General features: G+C 32.7%; 2 protein-coding genes across 3 annotated transcripts; one reads left to right on the plus strand and one right to left on the minus strand.

Annotated features, from left to right (window-relative positions):
- The first annotated feature begins 2,068 nt into the window (after positions 1-2,068).
- LOC133794367 (auxin-responsive protein IAA26-like) lies at positions 2,069-5,429 on the plus strand. The gene is made up of 6 exons (XM_062231588.1): positions 2,069-2,567; positions 2,686-3,351; positions 3,898-4,178; positions 4,509-4,656; positions 4,951-5,015; positions 5,137-5,429. The coding sequence occupies exons 2-6, from the start codon at positions 2,816-2,818 to the stop codon at positions 5,184-5,186; spliced, it is 1,080 nt and encodes a 359-aa protein (XP_062087572.1). The 5' UTR covers positions 2,069-2,567; positions 2,686-2,815; the 3' UTR covers positions 5,187-5,429.
- A 10,884-nt stretch (positions 5,430-16,313) lies between these two features.
- LOC133794368 (hexokinase-1-like) lies at positions 16,314-21,424 on the minus strand. Of its 2 annotated transcripts, XM_062231590.1 has the most exons (10): positions 21,024-21,424; positions 20,000-20,150; positions 19,726-19,908; positions 19,333-19,407; positions 19,027-19,182; positions 18,765-18,863; positions 18,526-18,656; positions 17,310-17,391; positions 16,661-17,020; positions 16,314-16,528 (listed from the first exon to the last, which is right to left on the minus strand). In XM_062231590.1, exons 1-9 carry the CDS (start codon positions 21,293-21,295, stop codon positions 16,673-16,675), a joined length of 1,497 nt encoding a protein of 498 aa, XP_062087574.1. In that variant the 5' UTR covers positions 21,296-21,424; the 3' UTR covers positions 16,314-16,528; positions 16,661-16,672. The 2 variants fall into 2 exon arrangements, with proteins under 2 accessions (XP_062087574.1, XP_062087573.1); XM_062231589.1 differs by having other exon boundaries at positions 16,314-17,020.
- Between the last annotated feature and the right edge of the window lie 52 nt (positions 21,425-21,476).

Here is a 21,476-nt window from a genome sequence, read left to right on the forward strand (position 1 = left end):
AGAAAAATATGGTTATATTATCAAGCTCATATAGACACACACGTTTGGCAAACAGTAAACAATACCTAATGTTCAATCTACATATTTACATTATTTGGTCTGGGTACTGAAATATTCTTGGCTAGTCTATCATATAGTTCAAAGTTGATTAAAATATTAATGTTTGCCGAAATTGCACGTGGGGATGTGTGGGGTCTGTCTCCTTAATTTTTTAATGTACGTTTGGTTAAAAAAGAGAGTGGAAAATTACTAAAGATAATAATATTATTATAGATAATAAAACTATATGGCCAACTAAAAGGTAGACTTCCAGGCAAAAGAAAAAGAAAAAAGAAGTAAAGGTTTGATTGGGATTCATTTTAATTTAGAACCATTAATTAATCTCCCTTTGTGTTTTGGACTTATATAAATAGTAAAGGTTCTTTAATAAAGCAATGTTAGAGCTACAAAGGGATAATAATAATAAGTTGGTGACCATGTATATGTAGAAGCTTTATTACGACAGTGGTAGAGTAGAAAAAAATGGCTTATATACTTAGGTCTAGGGGTGAAAAAGTAGTAATATGTCTGTGTTGATACATACATACACAACGCAATTAAAACTGGAATAAAACATACGACACTCTCACTTCAAGGAAAAGCAAAGGGTATAACGGTCATTTCGAGCGGGATTTTCAGCGTAATGGTTGGTAGCATGGTAACTGTGAGCCACGGTCGTGTTACGCTGCATGTAAAATAGTTATTAATAAGTAAAAATATATTTTTAAATATTTTTGTAAAAAATAAAATGTGAGTTTTGTAATTGGAATTGGAATATTTTGGCGATTTTTGAGGGTATAATAATTTTAATTTTTTGCGAGTAATTTCAAAACTGTAAACTATTGGTACGGAAGCAGAGTTAAAAAACCCACCCAAAAACAAAGAACAGAAAAGCAACAAAAGCAGCTATCCTTTAAGCTGATTGGGTCAGAGTGTTTTCTTGAGCGTTGTGTCAGATTAAACGTTTTTCAGTTCTCATCCCAAGATTTTTTTTATTTTGATCCAACGGCTCAGATTCCTGCAGACAGGATCATGGTGTCTGCATGTTTTTATTATTTCACAAAACCGATCATGCAAATCCTTTCTCTCTTTCCTTCTCTTAATTAATTTTTTTTAAAATTTAAAAATAATGATAGCAAAATAACAAAACCAAAAAAAACATCTACGTATCTCATCCCATCAATTTCTTGACACACTTAAAAATTTATTAAAGTAAAGAGCCCTGTCCTGCCCTGTAACGAAGGTATTAATTAATTAATATTAAGTAAAGTGTTTCTTATCTACTTGACATTAATTAAGACGTACCTAAGCCGATGACTTTGACACTTTAATAACAAATAAAATGGAAATAATTGGGGAAAGGGAGTGTAATGTGCTAATCAAGTCAAGTCCCTATTCGTTGTACCCTATTTGAAGTGTGACTAAATCTACTTTATTAACGCATAACAAAAGAGTATTGATAAGAGATATTATTAGTGCCCTAACACCATAAAAATAAAAATGGCATATCTTACATATTAGAATTTAACAAATATTATGAGCCATTATTAACCAATCATAATGTACTACCTTATACAGTATTAAACCTCTTAAATTGTCAACTAGTAATACTCCTACCATAATCTCCCTTCACATTACTAATACTAATATTAATAACTAATAACAATTATAATAATTATAATGTGTAGTCTCTCTCTCTGGACAAGACTCTAATAAAGAGGGGAAGGGATGTTTGGTTTTGGGGTAGTGTGCTCTAAGAAAAAGGCTTGTGTGTATATTGGCGATGTGGTGTGGTGTGTGTGAGAGAGTATCTTTAGGGATAGGGAGGTCAGCAAACCACGCTCTGCTTACTGAGCTGAGCAAACCTAATAACGTTTTTCTAAGGGACAATGGTTGCGTGCTTTACGATCTAATTGCGTTCCTGTTTTGGGTGTCTTAGGGTGAAAGGGAATCTCTCTAGTTTTGTCATTTTTATTTTTTATTCCTCTACTTAAAAATAACTATATAAAATAAAAACAACATTCGGTCTTTACTCTTTAACCTTGTTCCTTCCTCCTCGTCCTCTCATTCAATATTCATTCACATCCCAAAAGGAGAAGAAAGAAAGTTAGCAAAGCCCACTCACTAAGCGTGCTCAAATATTTTGTAGAAATAAAGAAAGAGAAAAGGTCTTTAGGACATCAATACCACCCCCCTCTCTATTGTAGCTTCTTCCTTTCTTTTCCCTCTCTCCCTTTTGCTTATTCTATTTGGGTTTTCTTTCTTACCTCTTGGTGGGGTTTCTTTTTGGGGCGTCTTATTAATCATTATATGGTCTTTGGTGAGTTAGTGTGTGTTGGTTTTAAAGATTTTCATGGGTTGAGGTTTGAGAAACTTGGTCTCTGTTTCCATAACTACCTTTTCTTCTTCTTCTTCTTCTTCTTCTTCTTCTGTTCTGCTTTATATTAAGTTGTTTGATTTTGGCTATATAGTGTGTAACTGGTTTTCAAAATGTTTAGCTTTGGACTTGGTTGAGGACTTTGAAAAAGGTATATGTATATTTATGAAATCCATGACCTTTTTCAATCTTTGGTTTCTATTCAACTTCTGTTGAGTTGAGTTTTCATGTATGTGTATTTTTCTCACACGACTCTTTTCGTTTGACAGTGAACTTCTTCGATTTGCTTGCTTTATTTTCAAGACTACAAAGAGAAAAAGGTTGAAGAGTAAAGGAAAGTAGTGCTGATTCGTCATCTGGGTTATTTCAAAATTGTGGTTTTAGTAACTATATATTGACATGGAAGGAAGCTCGAGAAGAGAGGAGGTTTGTCCTCAGTTACTAGATTTGATTCCTCAAAACAGAGAGTGGCTCGTGAACGGAGAAAAGGAGAGAAGCCATGGCACATCAGATGAGAAAAAGTTGGAGCTCAGGCTTGGTCCACCAGGTCAAGACTGGCCACTGAAAGGCAACAGAGAAAGACACGAGTCGCTCCTTTCTCTTGGTTACTTCACCCAAAAGACTAATAACATCAACAGCAACAGTGGCAACCATAACCAAAACCACAAGTTTTCTTCCTCAGAGAACGGAGTTGGGAATGCTCTATCTTCTTCCCCATGGCCTTCTACTCCCACCTCTTCGGGATACCAAGGGCAGTTCCAACAGCAAGGAAAAGCTCCGACGTCGTTTCTTCAAAGATTGCCTGTTATAGCAAAGGAAGCGTCACAGCCCTGTTGCCCTAAAGCAGTAGTAGAGTTGCAGAAGGCAGAAAAGAAAGCATTTTCTCCAGCTACAGCTCCTGCAAATACAGCTGTGACCAACAGCTCTCAGAAAAGGTACCTCAGCTTTTTTTTCCTTTTTTTTCGCTCTTGCATCTATTTCTACCGTTTGGACAGAGGATATTCACTCCTAACACAGCTCCACAGTGTGTTGTGTGGTCCATGCATTACCAGCCCCCTTATTTTCTTTACATTTTAATCGATCAAACTCAATTACTTATACGATGTGCATAAATATGTGGAAATTTTTTTGCTTGTTCTGCAGTAAGATAAATATCCTTGGTCATTTACGATAGATAACTCTTAGCTTATTTTGGCAAATCTCTTCTTTTTTACTATTTTGTCTCATTTCCATGATAGTCTTTTCTTTTCTTGTAATCATTTCTATCTGTGTCTCTTTAAATGTTACATGAATGTTGTCTTTAAAAAAACTATATGCAAAGGCAAGCCAACTAGCCAAGTAGTGTGTTTTTTTATGCAAGTTCTCTTGTCTCATTTTCATTCTTTGCTCTTTCCATACAAGAAAAATAAAGTACTTGAAAATAATTAACCATTGAATTATTTGGATTTGGTCTAATTTATCTGTTATATTAAAAAACACAGAACTGCTCCTGCGCCAGTTGTTGGGTGGCCACCAATTCGTTCATTTAGGAAGAATCTGGCTAGTAGTAGCTCTTCTTCAAAACCCACCTCAGAATCACAAAATCCTGTCCAGAACAAGAAGATTCACGGTGAAAAACCAGCGGAGACCTCAGGAAAAGGCCTATTTGTGAAGATCAACATGGATGGTGTCCCTATTGGTAGGAAAGTGGACCTCAAAGCCCATGACAGCTATGATAAGCTCTCTTCTGTTGTTGATGAACTCTTCAGGGGACTACTTGCAGGTTTTTGTTTTCATCATTAATTATCTTGTTAGTACAATAATTCTTGATTGTCGAGTCATTGTTTCATTTTTACCAACGTTTGGTTGTAATCCATTTTCACATATGCCATATGGTCAGACTGTTTGTTGTGAAGCATATAATTTATTGCTATATGTGTGACAAATGGTCAATCCATTTCTATTTTTTTACCGAACAAATATTAAAAAGTACAGATAAGTCGGAAGAATTGTCGTTTGCCTTCCCACCAGACATGTGTTAATCTGACTTGATACAGAATTGTTTAATTCATTTTCTCATTTATTTTCTTTTGTCGTTTGCTCTTTTGTTTAGCTCAAAGAGATTCCTCTGCTGGTGGAACTCAAAACAATCAAGAGGAAGGGAAAGCCATTACTGGATTACTGGATGGAAGTGGAGAATATACACTTGTTTATGAAGATAATGAAGGAGACAGAATGCTTGTTGGGGATGTCCCATGGCAGTAAGCATCTTCATCTTAGATATATAATAATATTATATAACTCTGCTTAGTCTTCTAATTAATTGGGTTTGTTATGTTTATTTATATTCCTTCATTATTATGTTCGAAAACATTATATTCTATTGTTCTTTTAGTCTTTGATTAAAACAAGGCAATACAGCATTAGATTCCCTATTATATTTTATCTGAAAAAAATCTTAATCTTAAATTTTGCTGAATTTCTTATTTAATTATGTTATTCTTGGTAACATTTATATAGTTTTTAATTAAATTTCTCATTGTATTGGTTGGCAGTATGTTTGTATCCACAGTGAAAAGGCTGCGAGTTCTTAAGAGCTCTGAACTTTCTGCACTTAGTCGTGAGTTTTCATTATCTCTATATATTTTCCCATGTACATCTTTGGTCATTGTTATGACTACTATATTTAAACAAATTATTGATACTAACTATGTGATATTTTTTTTTGTTCTTGTTTTCAGTTGTTAATAATAAGCAAGACCAGATGCGAGTTGACTCATCATTGAAGTGAAGAATGAGAGAAATATTTTATCTGAAGTAAAAAAAAAAATTCCTACTAAAGTTTGGAAGAGAGTTTGTATTTGACATTTTGTTTTCGTGTTTTCTATGATCAAGAAAGTAAAAAAAAAATGTTAGCCTAAGAACAATGTAATGAAGTTTTTCGGATTTGTTTTTGCTGAAAATGCTGTTTATTCCAACTCGGCTCTTTGTAGAAAAATGATAGCCTTCGTAATATATGTTCTGAATTCTGACACTGCTTATATTATTACTACTTTCATACTTCGGGTTGTGAAATGGGTTTTACTCGAATGTAACTTGTGACAAGAACGTCAAAAAATGTATATTATTATTTATCCAAAATGGTCTAATATGATATATACTTTGCTTTTATTTTATTTGCAAAAGTTTGAAATTTGGTAAATAAGTGGGGAGTCTGGACTAAGTAGTAGTAAAGATTCAATGGTGCAATTAACATCCAAGGAAACCATGCCAATTAGTATATCTTCGTAAATGTTGTGACTTTTGTTGCCTTATCTTGTAAGTAACTCCGCTTGCTATTGTTAGTCATATCTTTACACAACATATATATTTGTTCTTTGAGCTATTCAAAATCTATAGAATTTGTTTCACATTAACCTTTAAATGAAATTATCTTTCAAAAAAAAGAAAAAGAAAAAGTAACTTGACAAACATGATGCGAGCCATTTACCTAATTCCTGCTTAGACCTTTCGTTTTTTTTAAGTTAATCATTTCATACATTGTATTTGAATTCCAACTTTTTTATTTCTCAAGTTTTGAAAAATAAAAAATATATATTATATTGCTAACTACAATTCACTATCAATCCAGTTGTGATAGGTGTATTTATGTGAGAATTATTATTATGAATGATAAGAATTGACATACCAAAACATACATGGGAGTGTGACTTGATTTGGATTGGCTAAAGTAAATGACCATAAGCAATTGAGTTCGGTGATGTGAATATTCCGTTGAAGGGGGAGAGAGTAGATAGATATGGGTTCCCTTTTGTTCTTTAAAACAACTCAAAAGACAGTAGACCAAAAATTCCCACTCACTCTGCTCTGATAGTGATCTCCATAATTTAGGTACAAAAAATTGTACAAAAATGGTACTAATTCTAATCCAAAATTGGTGGCTTATTTACTACTAATCAAGTAGTATAGATGCTCATGGTTTGCTTTAGTCTTCTCCATAAATCTTTATTCTTTGCCAAGTTTCATTTATTTTTGTTATTATTTACTCGCTTTTAGTCTTCTCTTTTATTATTACAGATTCATACTGACATGTAACAATGATATCTAGTTCTTTTGGGGCAAACTGTGCATTACTATTTACAATGCAATTTGATGTAAAGGAAAGGAATTTTAAATAAATAAAAAAAAAATTAAAAAAAAAGGTTTTTAGGGGGGAGAAGAGAGAGGTCATTGTCGTTGAGAGCTGCCTAACTTGGGGGCGAAAAATAAGACTGGTCTTTGATTCCAAAAGTAGATATTGTGCGTGTGATTCTCTCTTCTTGTTGGGATTTCACAACAGTAGTAGTAGAATTAGTACTTGGTAAAGCACAGTTCTTTTCAACTTTTCCTCTTTTTAGTCCCACTCTTGTTCTGCCCCTTTCTGTCTCCACATGCATTTTCATTTCAAGAACAACCTTTCAACACAACAAATCTAATAAAAAGATTGTTCGACTGCTTCATTACTTACCTATATAAAAAAAAAACCAGGGAAGAAATCAATCTGAACTACCATCTCAAAAATGAGTAGATATATAACACTTGTTTTATCAAGTAACTTAGTAGAAGTACTTTGTGTTGTTTTCTTGATAAACGACTTGTCGTTTGTCATTGTATGTTGGCTTATTTGGAACGCAGATGGTAGAGATTTCCATACACGTTATACATAGATAGACAGAAAGTGATGATCCCACACTTTATTTGGTTGGTTTCTTTGAAAGAAACAATAAAGTCAAGGAATTGGGTAAGTGGATGGAAGTGTTGCTGATGATTCATCATTATGTCAATTATGTGTCATTTCCTCAAGGCCGCACCCTTCTTTTTTTAGTGTAAGACTATAGTCTTCCTCTTTGTTAATATCTATTAATTAATTAAAATAAATTCATGAACTTGATAAAGATATTCAAAACATATATAAAAATGAGTAATGATACGTGCACACAAACATTAAATACATAAAATTATCACTGCTTTTTAAAATAGTGGGTACATACTAATCTTAATAAAAGTGATTAATTAAGTTAAACTGCCACATAAATATATATTTTGGGTGCACATATTTCAACTTTGGCTGTTGTATAACACATTTCAACTTTCATACACACACTCATTTGAATACAATACCTTGAGAATAATTCTGGAAAGTTTATATCAATTTATTTTAGGTCTTGCCTCACTTTTAGAGCATTGATTCCAATTAGAAGAGAGTTTCGATCAGTATTAATTAATTAGATTATGAAAACAGCAAAGAGTGCTCATCGATCTGTTAGCTTGTTTTGATTTTTTTTTTCAGTAATTATTCTTCCGTTGTGAATAAATATTTTACCAAAAATATAATGTGTGTTAGTTCTTATTGTGTTCTTGTATTGTATTTAACTTTTTTAATTTCTGTATTTCTAGATCCAAGTCTAAAAATTTCATTCAATTATGAAAAGTTGGGAGTTGATTATTTTCTTCGTATCCCAAGTGCAAGTGCAAGGATGATGTAAAGCTTTCGTTATATATTTTCTGCTAATAGTGGAGAGTGATAATCCTCATTAATTATTTGTTTATAGTAATAATGGGATCAACTTTAATTTGCTTTTAGTTGAAGATCGTTTATGTATTATGTTGTAGACCACTGAGACTAGGTGTACTAGCAATCTAGATTCTAAGATAATAAAAAAACTATATAATAGGAATAGATTAGGATTAGGATTAGGATTAGGATTAGGTTATGTTATGTTTTATTGTTACGTTAGCTGAAAAGTCGTATTTTGTACGTACGTACGTCATGGAAAGGTAGCTTATAGGCTTGCCATAGCCTTGGTTTCTATAAGGGCAACGCCAATGTCAAATGTCATTTTTGTGTTAAACTAGCACCAAAATGCTAAAATTTTAGCACCATTTTTTTTTCCAATTCCAATTACAACACCAAAATTTAAACTAAAAACTATAATCTATATTATTATATCATTTTATCTTATAAATATAATAATATACATATAATTTTATAAAATATTAATATAAAAAAGTTATGACGTTTGCTATAGTACGCCATCATATTTGGTGGGACACTCTCGCTTAACAACAAAATAATGGGAAAAATGTCGTGTGGTTAGAATGACATATAGTGTAATTTTAGCACCATTTTGGTATTTTCCAAATCCATTAGAATGACGTATAGTGTAATATATCCAACCGCACGTCATTACTGGATTTTGATGTGAGTTTCACATCATTTTTATTCCAATGGCCACGGGACTGCAAATGTGTAATGTCCTAAATTCCCTAATGTGGCTTAATACCTAGATTAAGGGGTCAGGAGGGTCATAATTGATTTAATATGCAATTATGTTATTATATGCATGATTATGTGGGCCTACTTCTTATTAGAAGGACATTTTCATAATTTTTGTCTGTTAAGGGCATAATTGTATATTTATGTGCATGTGTTAGGACTAGTTTTGGTATGTTTTTATGGCGTGTTTTAAGAGGCAATTTTAATCTTTTATTTGGTTTTGTGCGATATTATGCTGGTGTTTATTGTGTTTTCAGGATTATGTGTGGTTATGAAGGAAATAGTTTGAAATTGAAGGAAAAACGCGTAATTCTTGAAGAAACGGTGTTAAACGAGCTAAGGAATGAAAGCTAGGTGAAACCGGGGGTCAAATTGAAGATTTGGTGAAAAATGGAATTAGAGCCGCAGCTCTATGGTGTAGAGCCGCGGCCCTAAGAGTTACAAAGAAGGCAAATACGTTGGCAACATTTGAGCCGTGGCTCTATCAAGTGGGGCCGCGGCACTACAAGAAGTCAGAGAGGAATCCTGGATCGCGAATTGCACTAGAGCCGCGGCTCTATTCAACAGTGTCGCGGCGCCAGTCCGTACGGTACCCGAAGTTAGGGCATTTTTCAAGGGCAACTTTGTCATTTCGCACATAATTAATTAGGGATTATAAAAGCTTTCTTAATGACGTTTTTAGAGGGAGATTAACCCGAGGAGACGGCTGAAGGCACATTGTAGAGGATTGCAAGCGGAATCGAAGAATTCATCACAGTTTTCTTCTTTTCTACTTTGAATTTCTGTATTTTGGATGCCTTTTATTTCTTCTATGGTTATTATGGATTTGATCATGAACTAAACTATTTTTCTAGGGTGTTAATGGATTCTCCTGAACCTTTATTTTAAATTAATGCAAGTTTTAGATTTCAATTTTATCTTGTGATTTATTCAATTCGAACCTAATGCTTGTGAATGAATGATCACCATTAACATGAAATATATGATTTTGATTCGAAATCTGAGAAGTGAGAATTGAATATGCTGTAATTGAATAAATATAGATTTCATATTAGGATGATTTTACCTATGTGATTTGTGTAGTTTTAGGGTTGTTAATCTTAATGCCTATCTTATGTTTATTTATCACAGAAATGTAGAAAATTTGCATAAGATTGAGACTTATATATCCTAGTACGAATATAAGTTATTATTGTTGATCTGCTATCACAAGAGAGAAATTGAATAGTAAGATTTGTGTTAAGGAGAATTAAAGAGGATGGTTGATGAAATTAATTGCCCTAGTTTTTAATCCATTGAATTTCCTTAACGTTATTTATTTTCAGTTACTGAAGTTAATTTTAGAATTTTGTTTTACAATTTTAGTTAATTCTTGAGATTTATTTATCGTAAGCCAAATAGAAATAGGAACTAAGTTTTGGTACTTAGTATACAGTCCTCGTGGGAACGATCTCACTTACTCATTATTACTTGTTACGATTACGTGCACTTGCGTATCGATTTTACACAACAACATGTTTGTGATTTATGGGTGAGATCATATTATTATGTGGATATGTTCGAGCTATTCGACATGAGACGATTCTAGAATGCAAGTTAGCGGTTTGGTCTATAAATTTCTTGATATCTTTAAAGATGGGTCACACGTGATCAAATTTGAACCCTCTCTTGTATTTTGGATCTTGTTCTAATAACATATTCACTTGATTAAATTGTTCAAATATAAATTGGAGAATGAATGGAATAAAATTTGAAAACAACTTAGTAACCACAAATAAACTATAATTAGATATACTTACAATAACTTGTTCGGAAGCACCACTTGAATTTCTATATTCAATTTGGTTAACACATCCCCTTACTTTGACAACTGCATCAAAAATGGTCGTCATTCGGGTTTGCAAAGATCTTCTCAGCCTACGTTGACGGCTAAACATTTGAGAAATGTCAAGATATACATGACATAAGTGCATATCTTCTTCTAGTGAGTATGACAAAGTTTGAATTGAAGTCATTTTGAAAGAAAAAGAAGTTGTTTCAGAAATATATTGAACAGTCAGAGAGTAGTATGCAATTATATAGGAGAGGCTTAGCTAGTTAAGATGAGATTCTTAACTTCAAAAATTGGCAAAAGAGTAAAAGAGAAGATATGATATGACTACACAATGCAACTATTGAGATCGTAGTCAAATTAATCCATCGGCCTAGATTAATCCGCCAGATTTTGGAAGAGTAAAAGAGAAAACATGATTTGACTACATTCCTATGTTTGGATGCATTTTATGACACGTTTGCTTAAAATAATAAGAAAAGTTCTCTTCGCAAATACCAAGGGAATCTCATTACCTTCAATGACTTCTATTATTTATTTATTTAATTTTTAAAAGTAAAAATAAAAAAACAATTTTGTCCTATATAAATCCATCTCGCTAAAATGGTACATTGTTTTTTTTAGTAAAAAATAATAATTTAGTCAATTTAACATTTCGATTCCGTTTCCCGATTATGTAAACATGATAAAACGATTATGATTACCTTTCAAATCATTTTTAGTAAACGATTTGATACAAATAATTATTCTGATTCTTCTACATTTCTCTATTAATTTACTCCGATGACGATTACATATTAGTAAATGTGTTATTAAAGTATTAGAATATCATTCCAATAGAATGGTTTTCCCACCATTTTGGTGCAATAAATATTCTATTTAAAAATAAGAGAAAAGACAATTTCAATACAAGACTGAAAAAATATTATTAATTTTTTTTATCAATTTTTTAAATTCATATTAATTTTTATTCCATTCAATTTTATTCTTATTCCCAATCTTTTTTCCTCTATTTTCATTCCTTTCAATCAAAAGCTACATAAAAGATTAGATTAGTCCGGCTAAAAAAAACGTAACTATTGGGATAAGTCGGATTAGCTTAAAAAAAATGGATTAGATAGGATAAAAAAAGCTACGTTCATCCAATAAAATTGTGGCATCTCATTGAAAAAAATTAATAAGTTAACATAATGCGCTCCTTGTGACGTTCGTTGACTAAATATTATCATAATTTTAATAGGTGAACAGAGTCTTTTTCACTTAAATATAAACATGTTGATCTCTCAAGATAGATGAGTCTTGTCGTTATTTGTTAGCTTTTAATGGGCTTTTCAACCAATATTATCGTTTTGGAATATTAAATTGACGGTTCTCTACAATTTTGTCGTTTAAATGGTTTTGTTTTTTCGTTTGAAGTTGTTTTTTCTGATATTGTGATTTTTTTTTATTGTTGAGATTTCTTGATATTCGTAAAATAATGGTTTTTGAACAATATTTTTTACGATACAATGTTATCTTGAAATGTGTTTCCGTTTTATACTTTTCATAAGAAATTTTGTCGTTTTGAAATACCATTTCAAGAGATTTTGTCGTTTTCATTGTTGTCGTTATTTCAATACAATGTCGTTTCCCCTTCCCATTTTTTTTATTCTCAAGTTGCTTCCCATATGCCATATCCCATAAAAGTTAAATCCTATTTGCATAGTAAAAAATAAAAAACCTAACACTAACCCAACAATGTTGAATGAGAACATGACCCATTCATCAATCTCAAGATATTCAAAACTACACACACACACACATATATATATATATATAATCGTTACTTGAATGAGGGTGAAACTTGAGAGATCAAGTGCCATAATAAAATGCCCACTATATAAAAAGGTTTACTCAAAAATTTAGTGTGAAATACTGTCTAACATATATATTTTTGTGCGAGCGATCCATAATATCTGACACGTTTATTATTATTATCTCAACTAAGACAAAATGATGAACTCTCATCATATATAATCTCGAAAGTAACCGATAATAAAACCATGGATTTTTGGGTAACTAAAACCATCAGAATGAGAGAAATGCAAGGATCTCTATCCAGTAATTAAATTTGCCACAAAAATCAAAGTTACAACTTCTTCTTACTTGGGTAAATAATAGCCTTTGAGAGAGAGAGAGAGGTTCTTCTGACTCATCAATACAATGAGCAGTTTGCTATCATAACATATTTCAAGCACATATATATCGTTATAATACGTACTAATAATTGTTCTTTTCCTTGGTTGTTAGGGAGTAAAAACCATACAAATATACAAATAGAAAGAGAAGTTTGAATATAAATCTTAAAACAATAATTAATGAAAGTTTCTCCCTAGTTTGAAATACATATATATATATATAGGTGATCACGTACGATGATGGCCAAGCTCACGGTCGGTCCTCAATAATTACCTGCGTTTGAATAGAATATCATGATATCTGAGTCTGAGTGTGTATATTTATGCCTGCGTTTTTTTGGGAACATCTGATGATGTTCAACCTTGGTTGCGATGCAGATGCAGATGCTCATCCTTCTTTTGCTTTGCCTGGCTTCACCTGTGTGCCTTTTTCTAACATAAATACGCCTCTTTTCCTAATAAACCAAACTCATGTATATATACATATGAAACATACACCAACACATATATAAACATGTATATTTGGCTTTAATAATAATAAAACACTACTTAATTGGTATTATATATATATGTACGAATATAACTCAAATTAATTTAAGTTATTAATTTGACATTCACTAGCTAGTAGACCATATAGATATATATATATATATATATATATATAGTACACTCATTTAACGGTGTGTAGAAAAAGAAAAAGAAGTCATTCACTTTTCAGGGCATATATATATAGTCACTTTTTATAGATATTTCATTTGGCACAGTGCTATCACCACATGATCTGACATTCTTTAACGGGTTAGTGATAGTTAATAATATTTATTAAATTAAAATTTATGATTTTCAATATTAAATTACACTAATAATAACACTATATCACATTCTTACGGTGGTGGACACCATCGATTGACCGTTAGCATTTCTCTGACTTCCTTGTTGTAATTATATGAGAGGAAAAGAAACGAGAGCAAATGTGTTTTATGATTGGTGCTATATAATGCAGTAAATAGAGACTAGTTGTACTAGTAGTTGTGTGATAACCTGGAAGCTCTAAATTCAACTAATTCCTTTAATCTGAAGATAAGAAATTGTATATTATGGTTATACAAATTAATAGTATATACATACAGTACAACTGTATTCATCACAGGCAATAATGGATTCAATAAGACCAAGAACTCGACTTTATATAAAGAAAGAGAGATTGGATATATTATTCTCACTGAAGCTAGTCAACATGCAAATGAATTTGTCATGGTTGGTGGTGGGTTTTCTTTTAGCTAACCACTACTATCATATTTATATGTATTTACTTTTTTATTCAATGCCACTCAACAAGACAGATGAATCATAAAAACCCCTTTCCCAAATATAATTGCTAATGGGTACTAATAGTGTCCAACAATACAAAGAGAGCTCTCGTAATGGTTTTGGTGAAATTCAATATTGAGTCTCGCACAATTTAGTTTAATATTTATTATACGGTATCGCTAATTAATTAGAATGTAACATTTCTTGTGGTGCTAAGTACCTTACTATGTGTCAAATAGCAACAGTCTTTTCCTAATATCAATTTCTATCTAGAAAAGATATCCTAATTAAATCCCTTCTCTAAGTATTTACATACACGTGCCATCAAATAATAGAATGGCATTTGGTATGTTTTGTTGATTAAGAAAAGTGAATCAAGATCTTTTGTCAAATTAGTGTGTCTTATATTGTGTCTAACTAATATAATTGTGACACTTCATATTAAAACCTAATTTGTTGTAAAAGAGCAGTAGTAATTTTTTTATAAATGAAATATTCAATATGAAGTGTCACAATTATATTGGTTAAACACAATACGAGACACAATAATTATACAGTAAATCTTGATTCAAGAAGCGTGTTTTAGTTGCCACTACTGCCCACTCATTAGCATATCCTAGGGTGAATATTATGTATGTTTCGTAAAACTCAGTAACGGCCCAAAACAAATTAACGAACAAACAAGTAGAGTGGGATACATATACTTTGGATAACGATATCTTAATATGAGATATGACACTTTGATACAATTTACATTAGCAATAGATGATTAGATTCTTATGTGTTAAAATTCAAATCCACTAATGATGATAAGAAAGAAAAAAGAACAAGATAAACTACTCAAAACCGACAAAGCACAAGAAACATTTATTTAATTAATTTATGTAAATATATATATATATATAATAAAAAAAGGTGGGATTCCATCATCTTTCAAGAAGTTTCTTGTCCTGCAAGTGGAGATTATGAAGAAGCTGTTTCTCAAAATATTCAACATGGTAACTCATTTCCCTTTTGAATAAATCTATAGAAGAAAATAGATTATGAAAAAATATATAATAATAATAAAGGAAGAAAGGCAAATATTTGGACCACTTCCACTCAAATATACACATCCATGTACCTGTAAGTCAAACTACAATGAATGCCTTTTAAATCCCTTTTGCCCATTTCAGTCAAAGTATGTAATTAAGTTCTACTATACTAAAATATGTAATAATGGACACACAATTTACACCATAACATTACCCTATTTTATGTACCAAGTTATTTTAATTTAGTGAAACTCATGTTCAATAATTGTAATTGGTTGAAATTTTCTGTCACACATATATGTAAGTGTAATATTTTGCTATACATTGGGTGGCCATATTATTACATTAGAGCACTCACAATGAGTAGTTGTTCTATTTTATACTTTAAAATATCTTATTAAAATATATTTTTTTTCTATTTTACCTTCAATATTTTGGTTTTATACTTTTTTGGACCCTGTGTTTTTTTCCATTACCTGTTTGGACCCTGTGTTTGGACAAATTACTTTTTGGACCCTGTATTTTGTAAAATGATTAAAATAGAACCTTAAACACAATTTTGGTCAATATTTTTCAACTAAAATCACAAATAATTTATCAAACTAATAATTCAGACCAATAATAAAATCATTCTTCTTAATTACTGTGTTGTTATATTTAATTTTGTCTTCATCAAAATTGAGTTTAGAGTTCTATTTTAATCATTTTATAAAACATAAGGTCCAAAAAATAATTTGTCAAAAGACAGGATCCAAAAAGGTATAAACCCTAAATTTTTACATCACACCATACATCAACTTCTCCATTTTTTCTATACATCATTAAAATATTATATATTTTTTAATATACTTTATTCATTTTTTAAAAATAAAAAAAGCTAATGAATAGTGCTTTTCTACAAGTGAAATTTACCACACCTATTGGAAGACTGATTTCATCATTTTTTCACTATATCTACATTACCTTATCCATTAGGAGTGGGAGTGCTTAATGATTTTGAACATATATATAAATACTCGTGAAGAATACCCATAACAACACAATTTTGAGTAAACAAAGAAGAATTCTTTCTAATCGTTAGTGAAATGAACCCATGCCCAATAAAGCCCCATTCCAAAACAACAATATCGAAGTAGATGCTCATGAAAATTCTTCTAATTATAAACTATGGCTAAAAATGACTTGTTCGCTATATGAGTTATTGTGAATGAAGAGTCATCCACGAGATAGCAGAGACCAACCAAAAGAATAACATAAAAATTGGTATTACTTGATGAAGGAAGAAGCGTTCTTTATTTTTATTGGTTTCTTTTTTCACTGAAGAAAAAGGAAAGGGTAAAAATTGCAGGCCGAAGCAGAATACCATGGCCGCTTACAGGTCCTGCTTTTATACATTGGATTCCACTTTTTCTTATGTAAGTTCTCCACAGCCATAAATTATACCTCATTGACACGATTTCCTAACTGAAAAGAGAAGAGTATGGGAGGTAGAGACACCGAAGAATGAATGAGTGAGCTTGTAGAAGGAAAGGATACGAGGGCATTGAACATGAAAATTTTAAAAAGAAAAAAAGGAAGGCACAACGCAAACTCAACTATTGTGAGGGTTCAGGACTCATCAACTCCGAGGTACTGGGAATGAGAAGCAGCAAGAAGGGCAGCTCCAATTCCTGATCCATCGTTAGAATGCTCAATAACGATGCTTTCTGAGACTTTTTCTCCTAGCAGTTCTGCTATGGTAGTCTCCAGGCACTTGCTATATGCAGCATAATGCTCATACAGTCCCCCATCCAAGGCTACCACTGTCTTTTGGTTCTCCCCATCCTTGGATGTTTCTCTTCCCAATTTTTTCAGAATGCCCAAAACTCCAGCAGCAGCAAGGCGGGCCCCGCGTGTTGCAACGATGTCACAGAGTTGAACAACTAGTTTTCTTTCTTTTAGAGACGCGTTAGGTATCTGAATCAAATATAAAGGCATTGTCATACTTGAGAAAGCAATACATACAAGAATTTACTAAAAGCCATTTAGCAGAGAGCATTCGTCAGATGTAAAATTCATGCAAATGGCCCTTCAGCAACAGAGCAAAAACTTGAAACTACAGTGAAATTTAGTCTGAAATTAATAAACAAGGCTAGTGCAACTATTTAGTCAATTTAGAGAAGGATAAGTAGATATAAATTTACTCGCCCCACCCCGACCAGAGAAAAAGAGAAGTCCCGTCAAGGTAGAATAAGAAGAGAATTACCTCCAAAATATCCCTCAGTTTTTCCGCGACATACTTAAGATCCGGAGAAGTGTCATGATGCATTGCAGACATGTGAGGAGTCCTGCATATTTCGTGGCTAGCTATAAGTACTAAGTGAGCCCAAAAAAATAACGCAAACATAAAGCATCTATTTGCAATATTTAAAATATCAGAAATAGTATGTGAACAAGCAAAGGATACTCACAAGAACTGTCTTAAAGATTTCAGAAGTTATTAGAAAATTTATTATACAAGTAGGATATACTTGGATAGGATTAGATTAAAAAATTCAAAAGAAAAAACATAGAACAATGAATGAGTTGATCATTTGCCAACAATAAATATGCAAAGTTGTAATTTTTTTTTCTTATCATTGAAATCCATTAAGATAGAGAATTAGATAATATAAAACTATTCCAAGTTTTCCAATGGAATTAAGTTATTCCATACTAGGGGATTATTTAAGTTGTTGAAATAATTTTTTCAATATTCTCCAATTTCATAATAAAATTACATGATAAAAATTATCCAATCCTATACTCTCCAAAAGTAACTTAAAGACATACTAAAGATGAATTTTGGATAGTTAACAATCAAGTATTGTTACTATGAATAAAGTTTGCTGGTGTTACCTTTATTCTTAGCATAGTGGAACATCAAATGAACAACTAGCCAAAGGCATTGTGTTGTCATCCATAATAACAACATTAAGTATAAAGTATACTTAACAACTTCAAAACTACTACGAGACATCATAAAACGCATGAATGTTCATGAATGATGTTCACTTTGTTCTCAAGTTTGTGATCTCACACAAAGGCAGAGGACAAGGGAACTGACCAGGCAAAGTTGAAAACAATTATGCTGACAATAAGTATAAATTGTGCTCAACAACTTCACAACTATTACAAGACACATACAATGCATGAAAGTTCATGAATGCTGTCCAATTTGTTCTCAAGTTTGTGTTCTCATAGCAAGTCAATAGACAAGGGACCTGACTAGGCAAAGCTGAGAACAGTTATGGCTAAAGATTGATGCGACATTCTAATCAAACATTCATGCAACTTATGAACAGTCACGACTAAGCATCATAGAGGTGTAGCTCATGCTTGATGGTATTTGTATAATGCAACTTACAAAAATATATAACCAACAATAACTAGGGAGCAACATTTACAACAAAAACCACGACACTTTTAGTAGTAGAACAAACCTTAATATAAATGGAATTCTTAATTTTGGTGGTACGGTATCACCAAAAAGGGAAACTTCTTCAGCAATCCTACATAAAACTCTGCGAACAACTTCACCCAAGTACATGCCAGAAATGAGCTTCTCAAAAACCTGAGGAAAACAATGGAAACATTACAGATGTAATATATGTTAAGAAAAGAAAGCAAAAATCATAGCTGATTATAATTAAATGAATAATAAAACACAAAATTAGAATACCTGTTCACCGGGGTTTAAACTCTCAGCATCCAAGGAGTGATCATACTCGGTCAATGGAAGGTGTGATGACCTAAAGTTACCCCACTCCATGTTGATAACCTGCAGTGAATATGGCACTGGATTTGAGATTTTACCTTCATTGCAAGCTTGGTTCCTCAATATTGCTAGGTGATAGCAGAATCCAATTAAAAAACTGGAATGCAGAAAGTACTTCACAATAAAACTGACATAAAGTGATTAAAATCCATAAAACAGCACTGACCATCTCTCCTGACTTAGGTAGAAGACCATGCCATTTTGGTATGGCATGTGCGCATTCCACATATGCTGCATTTGTTCCAGTGCCTAAAATAACAGCAGCAACAACATCCTTGTTGCTATATCTGCCTCCAGCTAGCGTCCCAACTGTATCATTAACCTGGTCAGACAAATGTTACAAAATTAATAATAACTAAAATTTGAAGGAACATTCTCACTACCAAGCAGACATACATGTGGAATGACAAGCACAACAAAATCAAAATTAATATTTTATAAGTAATCCTAAGAAACTACAACTTCAGCCTACCAGAGCTGACACACGCATATCAAGACCTTGCCTTTCCAGAGCTCTTGTCAACTCTGCAACAACATCTTGGCCAACCTATTAAGCCAGAAGAATAAATAAGTAAATCAGAGAAGAAAAAAAATGTTCATCAATCCTATAGTAAGCCAAAAGTGGATTGTAAGGAACTTCCATACTCATAAATTAACTTTCCATGTACACATAACATTTTATGTTAGCAACAGTAAAATATTCCTGGTTTTTAAGTCATGAATTTTAACAATGCTAGCTGAAACCACATCTGCTCCTTAACAATACATCAGTTTTCCAAAAGCCGTCATACTCACTAAAATAACAGAAAAAGAAGAACAAATAAGTATTAAAGATGTAAATTGAACCAAAGCATCGAGAACTAACTGCATCATCTATAGAGAAGCCTTTTGTCCACTTAATAAGGGTCCCAGAATCAATTGATGATTGCATCACAGGGAATGAGAAGGTAAAACCAAGTTCCCTCTGCCTGCCTGGAGGGAGTTGGAAATCCTGACCTTCTTGAGCGACAAATTTTGAAAGCTCTGCCGCAATATAGTCAAATAATGCCTGGAATGATAATTGTAATTGAAACTCAGAAAAAATCTTTTAAACCAAGCATATCAAATTTGTATTACATTTCATATCACAAAGTACTTACATCTGAAGTTCCAACCATCAGATCTTGAGGGATTGACACTTCAGCAAATTCTTGATTGACAATTCCGCCATCTTTTCCCCCCAGCTGCACACGCAACACACGGAAGTTTGTTCCTCCAAGGTCCAGTGCATAAAACAACCCTTTTTCATTCCTAAAAATGGGAGGAACAAAGAAGAGGGGATAATCAACATAAGCCTCTCTCAAACTATCAGCACAAATATCCAAATAAACCTGGAAAGAGAGAAAAGACGAACAAATTTATGATACTTTTACATGAGCATTACCCTGTATAGTAGTTCTCATCTTCGTTTTCACACAATACATTTTTTATTAAATAACCAATTTTCAAAAGATCCATTCTTGAGCTAGAAATACACTGACACAATACTATTAAAGTTAGTAGAAATTGCAAGTTACTGGTAGCAGGTTTACAACCGATCATGATTATTCTCCCAAACATTGCTAACTACCTAAACCTGCAATTTACCTCGTCTCCTGATCCCTGCGAACTCTGAACTCTGGAAAATATAAGGACAATTGGCCACGTTCAGGTGCCTCAGGCAGGCCTGTTTATTGCGACTAAGTAGGACACACCATACAAAATCATGTACTATACACCAGAAATTAATATAAAATTGAGTCCTGATGAAATACGATGATCGAGCTTATAGGCATAATACAAATAAATGCGTGATTGGCGAACCATATTTCAATACCAATAGTAAATCGGTGTACACTTCTAGATTATAGAGAAGATTCGCAGTGGTGAATCAAGCTTTGACTTTTAAGATTGATCTGAGCAGTGAGTGTAAAACAATTAATTTTGATTGATACGATAACGAATAAAGACTGATAAATTTTTCAAGAAACTGGATCAAAATATGGTAAACGAAAATACAACACATAAATTTGAGTCCGAATGGATCGAATTTCAGAAACAAAACAAGCACCCGTACGAAAAAGTGAGAAATACCCAGATATGTTATAGGCCATTATGATAAGATACGAGTGAAAAAATGATTACCCAGTTGGGAGATTGTCGACATAGCTGATTAGCATCTTAAGCTTGCTGCCGCCTTCGGAAGCGAGCCCAGCGTGCATCTCCACAGTCATGGCATCGGCCACCTGCTTCAGTTTCGCAAGGGGGGTCCCACATCTCTCCTCAAAATCCCTGATGATCGCCATAGCTCTGGCCCATTTTGCAGAGCTCCGCATGCGGTGGCGGACTACCAGGGCCGCCGCGGCACACACCGTGGCGGCGCAAATGATCGCCGCTCCGACTACCACCTTTCCCATTTCCGGCTGGAGTTTGGCAAAATCTGAGGAGGAAGCCAATCAGAGAGATCTCTGGGTTACAGAGTGAGAGAGGAGAAGGTGCATTGAGATATACACAATTGGGTTTGTGTAAATACTATCGAAGAAGGGTAACACTAATTAGCATATCGAAAATAAAATTAATAGTTTAGATGAAATAAAA

The sequence above is a fragment of the Humulus lupulus genome, chromosome 8 (assembly GCF_963169125.1).
Source record: "Humulus lupulus chromosome 8, drHumLupu1.1, whole genome shotgun sequence".
Lineage (NCBI taxonomy): Eukaryota > Viridiplantae > Streptophyta > Magnoliopsida > Rosales > Cannabaceae > Humulus > Humulus lupulus.

Coding starts and splice junctions, on each gene's coding strand:
- LOC133794367 (XM_062231588.1), top strand. CDS start 2,816: ATGGAAGGAAGCTCGAGAAGAGAGGAGGTTTGTCCTCAGTTACTAGAT. Junction 3,352..3,897: donor ACCAACAGCTCTCAGAAAAG/GTACCTCAGCTT, acceptor TAAAAAACACAG/AACTGCTCCTGCGCCAGTTG. Junction 5,016..5,136: donor TGAACTTTCTGCACTTAGTC/GTGAGTTTTCAT, acceptor TCTTGTTTTCAG/TTGTTAATAATAAGCAAGAC.
- LOC133794368 (XM_062231590.1), bottom strand. CDS start 21,295: ATGGGAAAGGTGGTAGTCGGAGCGGCGATCATTTGCGCCGCCACGGTG. Junction 20,151..21,023: donor GTCGACAATCTCCCAACTGG/GTAATCATTTTT, acceptor TCCCATTTTTAG/GAATGAAAAAGGGTTGTTTT. Junction 19,408..19,725: donor GCTTCTCTATAGATGATGCA/GTTAGTTCTCGA, acceptor CTGGCTTAATAG/GTTGGCCAAGATGTTGTTGC.